This window comes from Thalassophryne amazonica, chromosome 3 (genome assembly GCF_902500255.1).
Source record: "Thalassophryne amazonica chromosome 3, fThaAma1.1, whole genome shotgun sequence".
Lineage (NCBI taxonomy): Eukaryota > Metazoa > Chordata > Actinopteri > Batrachoidiformes > Batrachoididae > Thalassophryne > Thalassophryne amazonica.
In genome coordinates this window covers 108,522,289-108,540,559 of record NC_047105.1, presented here as the reverse complement: position 1 = coordinate 108,540,559, position 18,271 = coordinate 108,522,289, and the positions used below count along the sequence as shown (strand labels likewise).

General features: G+C 44.0%; 1 protein-coding gene and 1 long non-coding RNA gene across 4 annotated transcripts in view; one reads left to right on the top strand and one right to left on the bottom strand.

Annotated features, from left to right (window-relative positions):
• si:ch211-25d12.7 (src-like-adapter 2) overlaps positions 1-18,271 on the bottom strand; it is a 52,489-nt gene that overhangs the window by 5,626 nt on the left and 28,592 nt on the right. For all 3 annotated transcript variants that reach the window (XM_034167265.1, XM_034167264.1, XM_034167263.1), the window contains one exon: positions 9,029-9,132. In XM_034167265.1, coding sequence (XP_034023156.1) covers positions 9,029-9,132 — 104 coding nt within the window. The remainder of the gene's footprint in view (positions 1-9,028; positions 9,133-18,271) is intronic.
• The window catches only part of LOC117507403, a 20,665-nt gene continuing 3,374 nt past the window's right edge, over positions 981-18,271 (top strand). The window contains exons 1-2 of the long non-coding RNA XR_004559708.1: positions 981-1,230; positions 11,007-11,016. This is a non-coding gene — a long non-coding RNA (uncharacterized LOC117507403). The remainder of the gene's footprint in view (positions 1,231-11,006; positions 11,017-18,271) is intronic.

Here is an 18,271-nt window from a genome sequence, read left to right as displayed (position 1 = left end):
CTGCAGTCTGCATTTAGAAATTTAGAAAATACAGAGACAGCTCTCACTAAAGTGGTGAATGATCATCTGCTTGCAGTGGATTCAGACACCACTATGGTTCTGGTGCTGTTAGATCTTTGTGCTGCGTTTGATCCCATGAATCACCATATTCTACTCGATAGGCTGGAGAATCATTTTGGGATTACTTGGAATACCCTTGCATGGTTGATGTCATACCTGACCAATTGTTCTCATTGTGTTTTGTACAATAACACTACCCCTAACCTTAGTGACATGAAATTTGGGTTACATGCTGAAACTGCTGGTAATCTCATCCACATAAAATCCTGAGAAGATTGCCTTGCATCAATGAAACGCTGGATGTCTAGCATTTTCCTACTTTTAAACTCTGAAAGCCTGAAATGATGGTTCTTGGTCCAGTGAGACATTGGCATCAATTTGACCAGCTAATGCTTAGCCAAGGCTCGACTATCTCATTATTTTGTGAGATACACACTGACAAAGTAAGGAACCATGGGGTAATTTTTGATCCTACATTGTCCTTTGACCTCCATGTTAGAGATATTGCAAGGACTGCTTTCTTCCACCTGCGAAATATAGCGAACATTCGTCCCATCCTGTCTATGGCTGATGCTGAGACCCTGATTCATGCATTTGTTTCTTCTAGATTGGACTACTGCAATGTTTTATTTTCTGGTTTACCGCAGTCCAGCATTAGGGCTCTCCAACTGGTTCAAAATGCTGCTGCCAGACTTTTGGCATCTCTTCACTGGCTTCCTGTCTCTGTGAGACCAGATTTTAAGGTTCTGCTATTAACCTATAAAGTTGTTCATAGTGTTTAATTAGTTCACTTCGCTGAACTAATTAAACCCTACGTACCAGCCCGGCCTCTGTGTTCTCAGGGTGCAGGGCTACTTTGTGTCTCTCGGATGAATAAAAAGTTTGCGAGTCACAGAGCTTTCTCTTATCATGCACCTGTTCTGTGGAATGATCTCCCTGCATCAATAAAACAGTCAGATTCAGTAGAGACTTTCAAGTCCAGACTTATGACGCACTTATTTTCACTTCCATATGGCTAGCATACTGGCATAGTATGTTACTATGCTTCGTACCCTTTTAAATGAATTTTATTAGTCAACAAAGTGGGTCGCAGCCTCAACTTTATCTAAAGTCTGGGTCTTCTAGTGAAGCTTAGGTCTAGTGGCCGGCGATCACATTAGCATTTCTTCTGTTTTTCTTGTTGCTTAATGCTGTCAAATTATACTGTATTTGCTGTCTTTCTGCCCCCTGATTCTGTTTTTTTTTCTCTCTCTCTCTGTTTAAGGTGTGGCTCCATCCAGAGATGGGAGTGGGTGTCTGCTTCTGCAGGCCTCCCATGCTGGACACCAGTATGGACTCCCAAAATTTCCTGTATATTTGTATTGTCAAGTGTGTTGGTAGCATGGCCCAAGCAGAGGGTCACCCCTTTGAGTCTGGTCTGCTTGAGGTTTCTTCCTCAAATCATTAGAGGTAGTTTTTCTTTACCACTGTTGCTCTGGGGGTTGGTAAGGTTAGACCTTACTTGTGTGAAGCGCCTTGAGGCAGCTTTGTTGTGATTTGGCACTATATAAATGAAATAAATTGAACTGAAATTGGTAAATAATTGTGTCTCACTCAGACTGTGATATGTTCGTCCACCTGTTACACATGGAGACATTTCTTCTTAAAGAAACAAGCATAAAGTAAAGTTAAATGCGCCTGACATTTACAGTAATTTTTTTTTTTTTTTTGCTTTGGTTTTTAAATTCTCTGTGGTCTCCGTGCTGGAGTGGCATTCTGTAATAGCAGCCTGTCAAGCACAATAAGTTAACACCAAGGTTTCAAAGTCGCAAAATACAGATGTAATCAGCACCCGCTAAATTTCTTTTTGACCTTGATAAATGTCAATGCATTGATAAAGGCCACTGGCTGAAACATCGGTAAATAAAATAAGACAAAACAGATTGGAATGTGCGGCTGCTACTTCTCAATTTAGTTTATCTTCCTAGCTGGCACCACTACCTGGGTGTGCATTCTTTTTCCTCTTTAATGGCATGTGTAAACATCAGCTATTGGCATGTTCCCAGAATTGTGTGCAGTCATGTGGACAAACCCCAAACTACATAATCAAATAAAAAAAGACAATATGCACCATTTTGAACATCTGACAGATCCTCATTGTGCATTATTAGTACATCAGCACGTAGGTGTATTTGAGTGCATTGATGTTTGTGCAGTGTTGTATAGTAACAAAGTAAAAATACTTCACTACTGTAGACTTTGTACAGACTTTGTACTTTACTTGAGTTTTTTTTTAAATTCAGCTTACTTTCACTTTTACTTCACTACATTTCTGACCTTAATTGTATACTTCTACTCTGATACATTTTCTATGCGCCATGCCATTACTCGTCACAAAAAAACACACACACACACACGAAAAAAAGTCGTGTTTTCACCCAGAGACACCACTGATTACTAGTGACTGCAACAAAGTCAGGCCGACTTGTCATAAGGCATGTCTGATAGGCTTTTTTGCAGTTGTGCACTTGGGGGGTGTTTGTCAGGAAAATGATCGTTTGTCTACATTGATTACAGACCTGCAGCGGGTCTGTAATCAACTTTTCTGCAGCATGGCTGTGCTTTGAACCTTGAACCAATCGAAGCAGTGATTCGATTTGTGGATTCATTGTTGCTTTATCCTAATTTTTCCAGGGCTGTGAAATCAAAATTGCGAAATCCGAGGAAAATTTGCAGGGGGGGTACAGCTCCCCAGGAGCTGGGGTCGAGGGCGCTGTGGGGCCCCAGAATTAAATTTTTATCTAGTGATACTTTTTCACCATCTCCTGAAAGAATAAATCTCAAAATTAGTGGATATTTAAATGATCCTATATTCAACCTTTTATTTGACCTGTCAATGATGATGTTGAAATAACAGAATATGACGTGGAAGTAGGACATGGAATGATTTTCCTTTTAATTGTAAACCAAATTATGCATTAACTAAGAACAATTAAACTACATTAAATTTATGAAGACTGAAAAGACTTACAGCATTTCAAAAAACACAGCTAAAGCTTGTAGAATATTTGGAAAATCATGGTAAAATATCAATAACATACCTTATAGTAAAAACTCATATATTCGTGTAAATTCATGCAGCCTAAATCCATTCAAAGCCACAATGTCTATTTTACAATGAAAGAAAGTCACATAATCTTGTCTAAAATCCTGTTTGAACAGCATAATGTTTATTTTCCAGAGAGAGAAAAATTCTTACCGTGTTTTCCTGAGAGGGCATAGTTCACTTTTCCCGTTTCTTTTATCTTTCAGGTGTGTTGATGAAGCCAGCGATGATTCCATGGATTCTTGTCCTTATAAGACTTTTTCAAACAGTGTTTCTCTCCATCTTCTCTCTGTGCGACGTCGGTCTGTGACACAGACATGCTGCACAAATCTTCTTTTAAAAGCTTGAAAGCTCTAAAAGTTTGGGATGTCCACATGCTACGTTTTAGCCACACAGCGTCGCCGCAGCAACCAACCAGTCCTGCTTCACGACAACTGTCCTACCAGCTACGCTTTGAGTGGCATTTTTCCTCCGCGAAACTCCGCGGATCCGAGGAAACTGATTTGTATCCGTAACACACAGATGAGTGTCCGCGGACTTATAAAACTTACACGATGTTGTAAAAAAAGAGAACACTCTGCGATAAGCATTTTAAAAACTCAGTGATGTTCACAATTAAAGAGTACCTCACTAACACCCCCACCCACACAATGAAAACGGATCTGCGGAGTTTTCACAGCCCTGTTTTTCCCCGCAAAAACCCTGAAGAGCATATGTCTATGAGTAATATTTAATATTTTTATGTTAAACCAACCTGTTATGATCTTCTGAAACAGTTGATAGATGTATTTTATAACTTAAAAACGGGTCCAATGCTAACGCGTTAGCATGTCTATGGCGTTTTCAATGTTAAAGTTAGCATTAAGCAGTTCGCATCAGCACGTTTGTGTTGATTTGTTTTCTGTATAATTAATGGCTCAGCGTTCGTTGTCGTAAAAGAGTCAAATTGTAAATTTTAAAATGTATTTTTATTCATATATTAATAATAGCAACAACAATAATAGTCTACATAATAGACAATAATAGTCATTCAATAGTAATAGACTAATAATAATATAATAAGATGCTTTTGGAGGGCGGTATGCATTTTCAGAGGCTCGACGTTCACGCCCAAAATGACAGTTATTCGCCCTCGTCTAACTCGGGTGAATAGCTGTCATTTTGGGCGACTGGGCGTGAATGGAGGGACGCAGAAAATGCATGCCGCATGACAACAGCATGTTATTTGCATTATCACTTTTTACTGAGATACACAACACGTAACGCGTACATAAAAAGTCGGCTCACTTAAGTTTTGTCGTGTTAGCTGAGCTAGCTGGCACGCGCTGCTCTCCAATTTAGCCAGTACTGTTGTGTGGGCCGCTGAAGAGGAGGTACTGCTGGCCCACCACCACCAGAGGGCGCCCTGCCTGGAGTGCGGGCTCCAGGCACCAGAGGGCGCTGCCGCCTCACAGGAGCAGCCAAGGTGACAGCCGTCACCTATCAACTGAGATAGCTGACATCCATCAGCGGAGGGGTATATCAGCTGGACGGCATCTCCACCTCATTGCCGAGATATCGCTCTACCAAGGAGGTAACGAACTCAGCCAGCCATACGGATTAATACCTTGTTGCTTGTGTGTAAAACAACTGAAGACTGAGAAGGACGTATTTGGATAAGTACTCTTATTCCTACATTACAGTGTTGTGTCTGATTAGAGGTGGAGGTGGTGTTTTCCACCCCACGTGTTGTTGGGTGCAGCCGCACCCATGTCTGACTGTTTCTGTTCCCCGCCAGCAGTACCGGATCCGACGAGCGGAGGCAGTGACCACCTGGGAGTTCGGGACTTGGCGGCTCCAGTATTCCCGGGGTTCGGTGGCGGAGGAAATCGGGTTGTTCCGGTTCGACTTGGACAGACGTCTCCTATCGTCGAGCCTGCCCACACGACACCGCTGGAATTCGACTTGTGACCGAAATTGTAATTTGTTGTGTTTGTTGTGCGTGTTCACAACAGTAAAGCTTTGTTATTTGACTTTCTTCATTGTCCGTTCATTTGCGCCCCCTGTTGTGGGTCCGTGTACTTACACTTTCCCAACAAGTACGTCCTCATCAAGTTGGCTGCTTTAGCTGCGCTGTTCATTATCGTACTATCCATGAGAAAATCATCCGGAATATCCATATTGGGACCAAAACACACTTCTCGGCTTTTCATCTTTTCCTCTATGGACAGTTCTTGGGCTGCGCGCGTGCGCTATGACGTCGTTTACGTACAGCGGGCGGGTATAGCCAGATATTGTCGACATAAATCTACGATACCGGCCTAGCAACGCCCAGGTAAAGTGATAATAATGTTACAATACAATTTTAGAGAAAGAGACAAAAAGAACCTGATGAAACAAAACAGAAAAGATAAAACCATGTAACAATGAAAATAAATAAATACATATAGAAAAATAAATAATTGTTTTCTGTGAACACCTAGTGAGAAGCCTACTCTCGTTTAGGTTTTGAAACCTTGTTTCTGAAGTGTTTTTGTGTGATGTCCACAATTCTCAGTACTCTGACTAATACTACCAGTCATTTACATGCCTAGATAAACTTTGTAATATAAAAAAAAATCAGTCCGTTTTTGATTATTAACATTTACTTGTACTTTTACTTTCAATACTTGAGTACATTTAGTTGTGCATTACTTGTTATACTTAGGTACAATAAATACTAGATACTTTAAGACTTTTACTTGAGTAGCATTTCAATCGGTGACTTGAACTTCTACCAAAGTCATTTTTTTAATGGGTATCTGTACTTTTACTTAAGTGTGGTTTTCCGGTACTTTATACAACACTGTGTTTGTGCATGTTCTTCACATGCAAACCTTTAGTAAATCAGGCCTACTGTGTTAAATCTTGCATAATGTTGGAACTGTTTGCCAGAGTTGATCACTTCAGTGTTGGTCCAACTCTCTATAAGTGTAAATCACCTATCTGAGGGTTTAATTTGAACACTGTCCCTGAGTCAAGTGACAAATAAGAAAAAGGATTTCTTGTGTAATGCAATGAGTTTTCAATGACAGCATGGTCTCTTCATTGGTTGTGAGTTCAAATTGAGCGTGTGTCCAAACAATCAAAATGTAAATTCAAACAGTCTTAAATTACTGTATATGTGTTTGAAATACACTTACATATGTCATAAAGTACCACTTGAATATCATCAAGTTAACAATATTAAAGAGTTAAATAGTGCATTGCCCATGAGGATCCATGGGCTTTAGCTTAACCCAAAATACATAAGCACAGTAAACGGCAAATGTCAGCTCTCCACAGTTTGTCCATCATCGAACTTACACACAAGTACAGATGTACACAGAGGCCACTTGGCTTTTAATATATAGATGATATACCACCCCCTGCAGGAACGGTGTGTGAGTGCAGAATGTCATTATCACTGTCCATTGTTCACTGTTGTTAGCTAATATCCCTAAGTTCTCCAAAAATATTAGTTCTGTCAACTTTCCATTTTCCCGGCATTCATCCGTGACCCAAAATAAGCATAAGCATACAAACCGGCAAAAGTCCACTTTCCACAGTTTCTCCATGATGAAAGCCATACACATGCACGTACACAGAGGCCACTTGGCTTTTAATATATAGATATTTTGGCACTATCAAATGAGAACAGCATAAACTCAGGAACGGTGTTACTATTAATACTGTGTGCACTGATAATAAGGTGTGTTATAAGTGTCAGACAAAGTATATATATATATATATATATATATATATATATATATATATATATATATATATATATATATATATATATATATATATATACACACACACACAGTGAGGAAACTAAGTATGTGAACACCCTGCGGTTTTGCAGGTTCTCCTACTTAGAAATCATGGAGGGGTCTGAAATTTTCATCTTAGGTGCATGTCCACTGTGAGAGACATAATCTAAAAAAAAAATAAAAAAAAAAATCCGGAAACCACAATGTATGATTTTTTTTTTATATATATATATAATTCATTTGTATGTTACTGCTGCAAATAAGTATTTGAACACCTACCAACCAGCAAGAATTCTGGCTCACACAGACCTGTTAATTTTTCTTTAAGAAGCCCTCTTATTCTGCACTCTTTACCTGTATTAACTGCACCTGTTTGAACTTGTTACCTATATAAAAGACACCTGTTCACACACTCAATCAATCACACTCCAACCTGTCTACCATAGCCAAGACCAAGGAGCTGTCTAAGGACACCAGGGACAAAACTGTAGACCTGCACAAGGCTGGGATGGACTACAGGACAACAGGCAAGCAGCTTAGTAGAAGACAACAACTGTTCTGATTATTTATTAGAAAGTGGAAGAAACACAAGATGACTGTCAATCTCCCTCGGTCTGGGATTCCATGCAAGATCTCACTTTGTGGGGTAAGGATGATTCTGAGAAAGCTCAGAACTACACAGGAGGACCTGGTCAATGACTTGAAGAGAGCTGGGACCACAGTCACAAAGATTACATTAGTAACACATGATGCTGTCATGGTTTAAAATCCTGCAGGACAGCAAGGTCCCCTTGCTCAAGCCAGCACATGTCCAGGCCCGTTTGAAGTTCACCAGTGACCATCTGGATGATCCAGAGGAGGCATGGGAGAAGGTCATGTGGTCAGATGAGACCAGAAAAGAGCTTTTTAGAATCAACTCCACTTACCATGTTTAGAGGATGAGAACAACCCAAGAAAACCATCCCAACCGTGAAGCATGGGGGTGGAAACATCATACTCTGGGGGTGCTCTTCTGCAAAGGGGACAGGACGACTGCACCATATTGAAGGGAGGATGGATGGGGTCATGTATTGCAAGATTTTGGCAAACAACCTCCTTCCCTCAGTAAGAGCATTGAAGATGGGTCATGGCTGGGTCTTCCAGCATGACAATGACCCCAAACACACAGCCAGGGCAACTAAGGAAGGGCTCCGTAAGAAGCATTTCAAGGTCCTGGAGTGGCCTGGCCAGTCTCCAGACCTGAACTCAATAGAAAATCTTTGGAGGGAGCTGAAACTCCAAACCTGAAAGATCTGGAGAAGATCTGTATGGATGAGTGGACCAAAATCCCTGCTGCAGTGTGTGCAAACTTGGTCAAGAACTACAGGAAATGTTTGACCTCTGTAACTGCAAACAAAGGCTACTGTACCAAACATTAACATTAATTTTCACAGGTGTTCAAATACTTATTTGCCCCAGTAACATACAAATAAATTATTAAAAAATCATACATTGTGATTTCTGGATTCTTTTTTTAGATTATATCTCTCACAGTGGACATGTACCTAAAATGAAAATTTCAGACCCCTCCATGATTTCTAAGTGGGAGAACTCCCACTTAGAAAATCGCAGGGTGTTCAAATACTTATTTTCCTCACTGTATATACAGTACTGTTCAGAATAATAGTAGTGCTATATGACTAAAAAGATTAATCCAGGTTTTGAGTATATTTCTTACTGTTACATGTGAAACAAGGTACCAGTAGATTCAGTAGATTCTCACAAATCCAACAAGACCAAGCATTCATGATATGCACAGTCTCAAGGCTATGAAACTGAGCTATTAGTAAAAAAAAACCACCCCTTTTCTACTTTTTTTTTTTTTACTAATAGCCCAATTTCATAGCCTTAAGACTGTGCATATCATGAATGCTTGGTCTTGTTGGATTTGTGAGAATCTACTGAATCTACTGGTACCTTGTTTCACATGTAACAGTAAGAAATATACTCAAAACCTGGATTAATCTTTTTAGTCACATAGCACTACTATTATTCTGAACACTACTGTATATATATATAATTATTATTATTAATGTCATTAATGATTTAAAAAGAAGAAGAACCCTCTAACCTGTGTCTGACTCTGACTCTCTGACCAGAAAAGCTCCAGTTTGGTTGTCAGGCAGCATGAGCAGCTCCACTGCTTTGTTCCTCTTTATGCCAGTGAACAGCCACCTGGAAGAAAAAAAAAAAAAAGACACAACAAACACATGAAGAGACTTGAAGAGAATTCTCAGGGACAGAGACGAGTACGCACTGTAACATGTCATTTAAATGTCAAACTGGTTTAAGTAAACCCAATCAGCACCAAACAGACACGGTTTGGTCAGGTGTGGTAAATAACAGAGTAATTGTAAACAAAGCAGACAAGTGAGGGAAGCTTCCAAGACACAAATGTCAACTCTGAAAGAGTTACAGGCTTCTGTGGATGTGAGTGGAAAAACTGGGTAAAGGACAACTTTTGTGTCTGAAGCTTCACCAACAACAGTTCATGATAGCAGCACAGAAAAGGCCAAAAATAAATAAATAAAACCTGATTAACTCTTGTCTCCAACGTTCTCTGTGGCTTCTGCCAAACTGCAGCTGAAACGTCACCTCTTCTTTTTAATCGAGTCACATCCACAGCAGCTTGTAATTCCTAAAGAGTTACTGTTAGTGTCTTGGAACCTTCACACACAAGCCAGCTTTATTTCATAAATCTGGTTTGAAAATCACTGTTTTTGAGGTGAACCTGGTTGAAAGAAAAATACCACACAGTACCATACTGTTGTTATTTATTCCTAACCGATGATATGAACTCTCAGAGATATCCAATGACGATTTTTGTGTCCCTCCCATGATTTATCTTTAAAAAAAAATGGCTGTAAAGTTATGATTTCTCTGCATTTTATTAATCTGTATGCCTATTTGTATTGAATTTTGCTGATCTGACTGTACTTTGCTGTCTGTGTTTTCAATCAACTTTCTGAAGTATTTGTTTTTAGGGGAAAACATGACATAGAGTCATAATGGAATTACTGAGAGGCGACGCCATGCTGAATCATTTGACATTTGAGTGACATGAGACAGGGGCGTCCTCACTGCTGTTCTACACTACGTGTTTGTGCTGCATTCCAACTCAGGAAAATCCACTGGAACAATGAAAGAGAACCATCCCACTGGAGGAGGACTGAAAGTGCAGCAAGAAGACCATCATGTCACAACATTTGTTCCAAACCAAACATCTGAGTGCACTGAGGTAAGGCTCACCTACACAGAGACTCCGCCTACCCACCAGGGAACTTCCCACCTGTTACAGCTCACGCTCTCTCTCTCTATCTACACTTTATATATATATATATATATATATATATATATATATATATATATATATATATATATATATATATATATATATATATATATATATATATATGATAATGGAATTATTAGTGCCCCCCCTCATGAAATGTAATGTTTTCTTAAAAATGTTCCCAAGTGCTCTTTTTTTTAACAGAACAAGGAGTTTTCAACACAGCATTTTTTTCTTTGTAATTCAAGTTTTTATTGGCATCACTTGGAACATGGCAAAACCCTTGACCTTACATCACATCATTTGGCTAGCTGACAGGTGACAGGAGAATTACAGTTGACAGAAACAAAAGACCAAAAGGGTTCCCATACTGAGAGGTTATTACTATTTCTGTTTTTCAATTTATAAAGCATGCACTCATATGACGCTACCCTTATCATCATGTTTACCCATTCCTTAATGTGTGGGGCTTTGGAAGATTTCCAGTGTTTTAGAATCACTCTAGCGGCTACTGAGCCTCCTACCATAGTAACAGAAAATGTATCCCTTGTTTCCTATTTGTTGTTCAAAACCCAGTAAACATAATCTTGGAGAAATTGGCACAACTCTTCCTAACCAGTCACTCACTACACTTAAAATATCTGACTAGAAATGATTACTGACTGGACATTTCCATAGACAGTGCATCAGAGTGAGTGCCGGTATCTTTTTGACATTTCCCGCATAATGAGTTGTTCATAAGACTCATTCTATTCAGATGTACAGGAGTCCAATAGCATCTGTGTATAATCTTATATTGTGTACATTTCCCTTTACATTCTCATAAATTTTCCACTCTTTATAACAATTCTTATCCAATTCTTGTCCTGAAACACACATCCAATGTCCTTTTCCCATAAGACCTTTAAATCTTTACAGTCACTACCGCGTGTGGAGCTGATTCTTTGGTAGAATATAGAGGCTCGATGATGACGTGGTGGCAAGGCCAGATAGTCCAGGATGCAGTTGTCCTTATTTTGTGGAGGCAATGACATGACACAGTTCCTTATCTGGAGATATTTCCAGAAGTGTCCCTCCCCCGAAGATGATATTTTTTCAGTAAATCATCATAAGACATGAACACTTCATTTTCATACAAGTTATCAAGTGTACATATTTTTTGATTGTACCAACTCTTCCAATAGACTGGTATCCTTCCAATACAAATGGCCAGGTTTTGCCAAAGAGAGGAATATGACTGTTTGTAATGTGATAGTTTAAGGAGTTTATGGATTTTCATCCAGACTTCTTTGGAGTGTAGCATAATAGGGTTGGAGACATTGCCTGAATTCTGGGAGAGGTATTCTATGGATGGGAACGGGGAGGACAAGGACTGTTCAGTTACAACCCAGTCCAAATGATCACTTTTGGTCCAGTGAATTGCAATTTTTGCCATCTTAAAAGAGATACAGTACAGCATAGGGTCAGGTAGACCATGCCCTCCCTTGTCCTTTAATTAACATAATTTGGCCATTTTAATTCTAGCCTTTTTTCCTTCCCAGAGGAAATGTTTAACTGATGTCTCATATTGACTGAATATTGTTGGGGGCACTGTCACTGGTAGCATCATAAGAGTACAGTTAAATTGTGGTGAGACCACTATCTTCCATCACCATCTTACATTCAGTTTTCCCCATAACGTCAGCTTAATTTTTTCCCACTTATCCAGATTAGTTTTAATTATTTGCAAAATTGTCTCAAAGTTTAATGCTGACATTTCTTCCACCTCCCGACTAAGTTTAATTCCCAAATATTTCATTCCCTTTGGAACCCATTTAAAACCAAATTGAGTCATTAAATTTCCACTACTATGCCCCGATATTGGCATAGCCTACGATTTCGTCCAGTTTATTTTGTAACATGACACAGTAGAATAGGATTGAATTGTATTCATTAAGTGAGGTGTAGAGTGAGCTGGGTCTTTTAATAAGACCAATATATCAACTGCATAGAGCAGTAGTGTATGTTGTTTCCCACCCCGCTCCACACCCCAAATATTTGAATTTCCTCTAATGCTGATAGCCAATGGCTTTAAGGAGATATTGAACAAAAGGGGTGACAGAGGGCATCCTTACCGCATGGCTCTTTTTAGATCAAAGAAGGGTGACATAATACCATTTGTTATTACTGAAGCTTTAGGAAAAAACAAAATTTGACAACGTTGCAAACAAGAACCCCACTGAACTCGCTCAAAAGCCTTCTCCCCATCAAGGGAGAGGGCTACAATTGAACCGTTTTTTGGTTTTTTTTTTTTCTTGATTTAGACTGATTAAATGTAGCAGTCTTCTCATATTATCAGTTGATGATCTATTTTTCATAAATCCTACTTGATCTGGGTATATTATATGTGGCAGGACTTTCTCTAAGCAAGTTGCTAAAATTTTTGTCAGAACCTTACAGTCCACATTAAGCAGACTGATAGGGCGGTAATTAGCGGGTTGTAGCCGATCTCTATCTTTCTTTGCTATTACGGTTATTGAGGCTTCATCAAAGGTTTGTAGTTAAGGCAAGTGCTTCGTTATATACCTCTTTCAACACTGGGACCAGGATGTAATATATTCTTTAGAATATTCAATGGGAAAACCATCAACCCCAGGCGACTTCCCATTCTTCATACCCAATATAGAGATTTTTTATTTCAGTGTCTGTAATGGGGCCATCTAATTTCCTTGCTTGATCTAATGACAGTTTAGGCAAGTCCACTTTAGTTAAAAAAAAAAAAACTGTTAGTTCTTTAGAATTGGAATGTACTTCTGGGGATTATAAATCCTTATAGCATTTTTCCAACATTGTATTTATTTCCTTATTATCAGTCACAGTTGTGTTACCTTTTTTAACTGCAGGTATTAAATTACTAGAATTGCATTGTTTTAACTGTTTGGCAAGCAATTTGCCATTTTTTTCTCCTTCTTCATAAAAGGATGGTCCCAACCTAAATAAGGCATATTGTACCTTCTTATTATAGATTTGATTAAGTTTAAATTTATGTTTACAGATATCTTGGTATAACCGGTTTGAAAAACAATCTGCCAATTCTCTTTCTTGTATTCCAATTTTAGCTTCTAATTCTTTTATTATATTCATGTCCTCCTTCTTTTTGGAGGCATAGTGTTGTGAAAGTGTAGGAACACGGACCCACAACAGGGGGCGCAAATGAACGGACAATGGAGGAAGTCAAATAACAACACTTTACTGTTGTGAATAAGCACAACAAACACAACGGATTACAACAATAGACAAAGAAGTCAATTCACAAAAATGTGTCACGTGGGCAGGCTCGAAGATAAGAGACGTCTGTCCAAAGCAGAACCGGAACCACACGATTTCCTCCGCCACCGAACCCCGGGAATACTGGAGCCGCCAAGTCCCGAACTCCCACGTGGCCACTGCCTCCGCGTGTCAGATCTGGTACTGCTGGCGAGGAACAAAAACAGTTAAATGTGGGTGCGTTTGCACCCAGCAACCCGTATGGCGGGAAAACCACCTCCACCTCTCGTTGGAAAAATGTCTGCTATTTAACGCACAAAAGTAACAAAGGGTTAATGTCAAAGAACACAGTTGGCTGAGTACGGTACCTTCTAGGTAGAGCGATATCTCGGCAAAGAGGTGGAGATGTCGTCCTGCCGATATACCCCTGCTGATCAGATGATTGGTGACAGCTGTCGTAGGCGATAAGTGACAGCTGTCACCCCGGCTGCTCCTGTGAGGCGGCAGCGCCCTCTGGTGCCTGGAGCCCGCACTCCAGACAGGGCGCCCTCTGGTGGTGGTGGGCCAGCAGTACCTCCTCTTCAGCGGCCCACGCAACAGGACCCCCCCCCTCAACGGGCGCCTCCTGGCGCCCGACCAGGCTTGTCCGGGTGGCGGCGGTAGAAATCGGCCAGGAGGGCCGGGTCCAGGATGAAGCTCCTCTTCACCCAGGAGCGTTCTTCGGGTCCGTACCCCTCCCAGTCTACCAAATACTGGAAGCCCCGGCCCATCCTACGGACATCCAAGAGCCGGCGCACAGTCCAAGCCGGCTCGCCATCGATGATCCGGGCAGGAGGCGGCGCCGGACCCGGAGCACAGAGGGGTGAGGTGTGATGCGGCTTTATCCGGGACACATGGAAAACAGGATGGATCCGCAGTGAGGCTTCAGCTTCCGGCCTCACTGCGGCTGGACTGATGACCTTAAGAATTTTGAAGGGGCCGATGTAACGGTCCTGTAGTTTGGGGGAGTCCACTTTCAGGGGAATGTCCTTTGTGGACAACCACACCTCCTGCCCTGGCTGATACGCAGGGGCCAGGGTCCGCCAACGGTCTGCATGGGCTTTTGCCCTCGTCCGGGCCTTTAGCAAAGCAGAACGGGCGGCGCGCCACACCCAACGGCACTTCCGCAGGTGGGCCTGGACCGAGGGCACACCGACCTCTCCCTCAACCACCAGAAACAACGGGGGCTGATACCCCAGACACACCTCAAAAGGGGAGAGGCCGGTGGCTGAAGACACCTGGCTGTTATGGGCATACTCGATCCAGGCCAAATGGGTACTCCAGGCTGCCGGGTGCGCGGCCGTCACGCAGCGCAGGGCCTGTTCCACCTCCTGATTGATCCGTTCTGCTTGCCCGTTGGTCTGAGGATGATACCCGGACGAGAGACTCACCGTGGCCCCCAGTTCCCGGCAGAAGCTCCTCCAGACTTGCGAGGAGAACTGGGGACCGCGATCGGAGACGATGTCTGTTGGAATCCCATGCAGCCGGACAACGTGGTGGACCAGGAGGTCCGCTGTCTCCTGGGCAGTCGGGAGCTTCGGGAGGGCCACGAAGTGGGCCGCCTTGGAGAATCGGTCCACTATCGTGAGGATGGTGGTGTTGCCCTGGGACGGTGGGAGGCCCGTGACAAAATCCAGGCCGATGTGGGACCAGGGGCGATGAAGCACAGGCAGCGGCTGGAGCAGTCCCGATGCCCTGCGGTGGTCAGCCTTGCCCCTGGCGCAGGTGGTGCAGGCCTGGATATAATCCCGGACGTCAGCCTCCAGGGACGACCACCAGAAGCGCTGCCAGACAACTGCCACGGTCCTACACACCCCTGGATGACAGGAGAACTTGGAGCCGTGACAGAAGTCCAGGACTGCAGCCCTGGCCTCTGGTGGGACGTAAAGCTTGTTCTTCGGCCCAGTTCCGGGATCCGGGCTCCGTGCCAGGGCCTCCCGGACGGTTTTCTCTACGTCCCAGGTGAGGGTGGCCACGATAGCGGACTCCGGGATGATAGGTTCCGGTGGATCCGACAACTCCGTTTTGACTTCGTCTTCATGGCATCCGATCTCTGGTTTTTGGTCCCGGGACGGTAGGTGATCCGGAAGTCAAAAAGGCCGAAGAACAGTGACCAGCGGGCTTGCCTGGGGTTCAGCCGCTTGGCGGTCCTGATATACTCCAGGTTCCGGTGGTCAGTGAAAACCGTGAATGGCACGGACGTTCCCTCCAACAGATGTCTCCACTCTTCAAGAGCCTCTTTCACCGCAAGGAGTTCTCGATTGCCGACATCATAGTTCCGTTCGGCCGGGGTCAACCTGCGAGAAAAATAGGCACACGGGTGAAGGACCTTATCGGCCTTTCCGCTCTGGGATAGCACGGCTCCTATCCCTGAGTCCGAGGCATCCACCTCAACCACAAACTGGCGACTAGGATCGGGCTGCACCAGAACAGGTGCAGACGAGAAGCGCCGTTTCAACTCCTTGAACGCGGCATCGCACCGATCCGACCAGGTGAAGGGAACTTTTGGTGAGGTCAGGGCTGTCAGGGGGCTAACTACCTGACTGTAGCCCTTAATAAACCTCCTGTAGAAATTCGCAAAGCCGAGGAACTGTTGCAGCTTCCTACGGCTGGTGGGTTGGGGCCAGTCTCTCACCGCCGCAACCTTGGCCGGATCAGGAGCGACGGAGTTGGGGGAGATGATAAACCCCAGGAAGGACAAAGAGGTGCGGTGAAACTCACACTTCTCGCCCTTCACAAACAGCCGGTTCTCCAACAACCGCTGCAGGACCTGACGTACATGCCGGACATGAGTCTCAGAATCCGGAGAAAAGATGAGTATATCGTCTAGATATACGAAGACGAATCGGTGCAGGAAATCCCACAAGACATCATTAACTAATGCTTGGAACGTCGCGGGGGCGTTTGTGAGGCCGAACGGCATGACCAGGTACTCAAAGTGACCTAAGGGGGTGTTAAATGCCGTCTTCCACTCGTCTCCCTTCCGGATCCGAACCAGGTGATACGCATTTCTAAGATCTAGCTTAGTGAATATCTGGGCTCCATGCAGGGGCGTGAACACTGAATCCAACAAGGGCAACGGGTATCGATTACGAACCGTGATTTCGTTCAGCCCCCTATAATCAATGCATGGACGAAGTCCGCCGTCTTTTTTACCCACAAAAAAGAAACCTGCACACATCGGGGAGGTGGAATTCCGGATCAACCCGGCGGCTAAAGAGTCCCGGATGTAGGTCTCCATTGATTCGCGCTCAGGTCGTGAGAGGTTGTACAGCCTGCTGGACGGGAACTCAACGCCTGGAATCGTACGGACGGTGCGGGGGGAAGGGTGAGCGCCAGATCCTTACTGAACACATCCACAAGGTCATGGTACTCCACCGGCACTGTCCCAAGATTGGGCAGGACTCTGACCTCCTCCTTAGCCTGGGAACCGGGAGGAACCGAGGAACCTAAACATACCTGATGGCAGGTCTCGCTCCACTGAACCACTACCCTGGACGGCCAATCGATCCGGAGATTGTGTTTTAACATCCACGGGAACCCGAGAATCACACGGGAGGTGGCAGGAGTCACAAAAAACTCGATCTCCTCCCGGTGGTTTCCTGACACCACCAGAGTTACTGGTGGTGTCTTATGTGTGATTAGAGGGAGTAGGGAGCCATCTAGTGCCCGCACCTGCACAGGCGAGGTAAGCACCACCAGAGGGAGTCCTGCCTCCCTGGCCCATCTGCTGTCTAGCAGATTCCCTTCAGAGCCCGTGTCCACCAGTGCTGGGGCCTTCAGGGTTAAATCCTCATAAAGGATTGTAACTGGGAGTTGTGTGGCAATATGGGTATGTCCCACGTGAATGTTTTGGCCCACCCCTAACCCAGTTTCTAGGGACGGGCGTTGGTGTTTAACCGCTCGGGGCAGTTCCTCACTTGATGGTCTATTGAGCCACAAACAAAGCACGCTCCGCGGACCAGCCTCCTCTGTCTATCTGGTGGCCTAAATGTGGCCCTGCTGTGTCGATAGCTTCGTCAGCAGGGGGAGCTGTAACCACACGGAGCGTAGAGGCCGTGGAGCGTGGGGAGGGCGGAACTCGGTCGGAACCGGAAGGGAGAGGGACGGCGCGTGCCCGGCCACGCCCTTCGTCTCGTTCCCGACGGCGTTCTTCTAACCGATTGTCTAATCGTATAACGAGATCAATAAGCCCGTCTAAATCCCGCGGTTCGTCCTTGGCCACCAGGTGCTCCTTCAGGACCAACGACAGTCCGTTTACGAAGGCGGCACGGAGGGCAGTGCTATTCCAGCCGGACCTTGCAGCCACGATGCGGAAGTCGACTGCATAAGCAGCTGCGCTCCGGCGCCCCTGTCTCATTGACAGCAGCACGGCTGAAGCGGTCTCTCCTCTATTTGGGTGATCGAACACTGTTCTGAACTCCCTCACAAACCCATCATATGTCAGAAGGAGCCGTGAATTTTGCTCCCAGAGCGCTGTAGCCCAAGCGCGTGCCTCGCCGCGAAGCAGATTAATCACATAAGCTATCTTACTAGCATCAGTCGCGTACATGACGGGACGTTGTGCGAAGACGATGTGAACACTGCATAAGAAAGTCCGCGCATGTCTCCACACAACCCCCGTACAGCTCTGGAGGGCTTATGTATGCTTCAGGGGAAGGTGGGAGGGGTCGTTTGAACGACCTGTGGAACGTCACTGTTGCGCACAGGATCGACAGGAGGGGGAGCCGCAGCAGC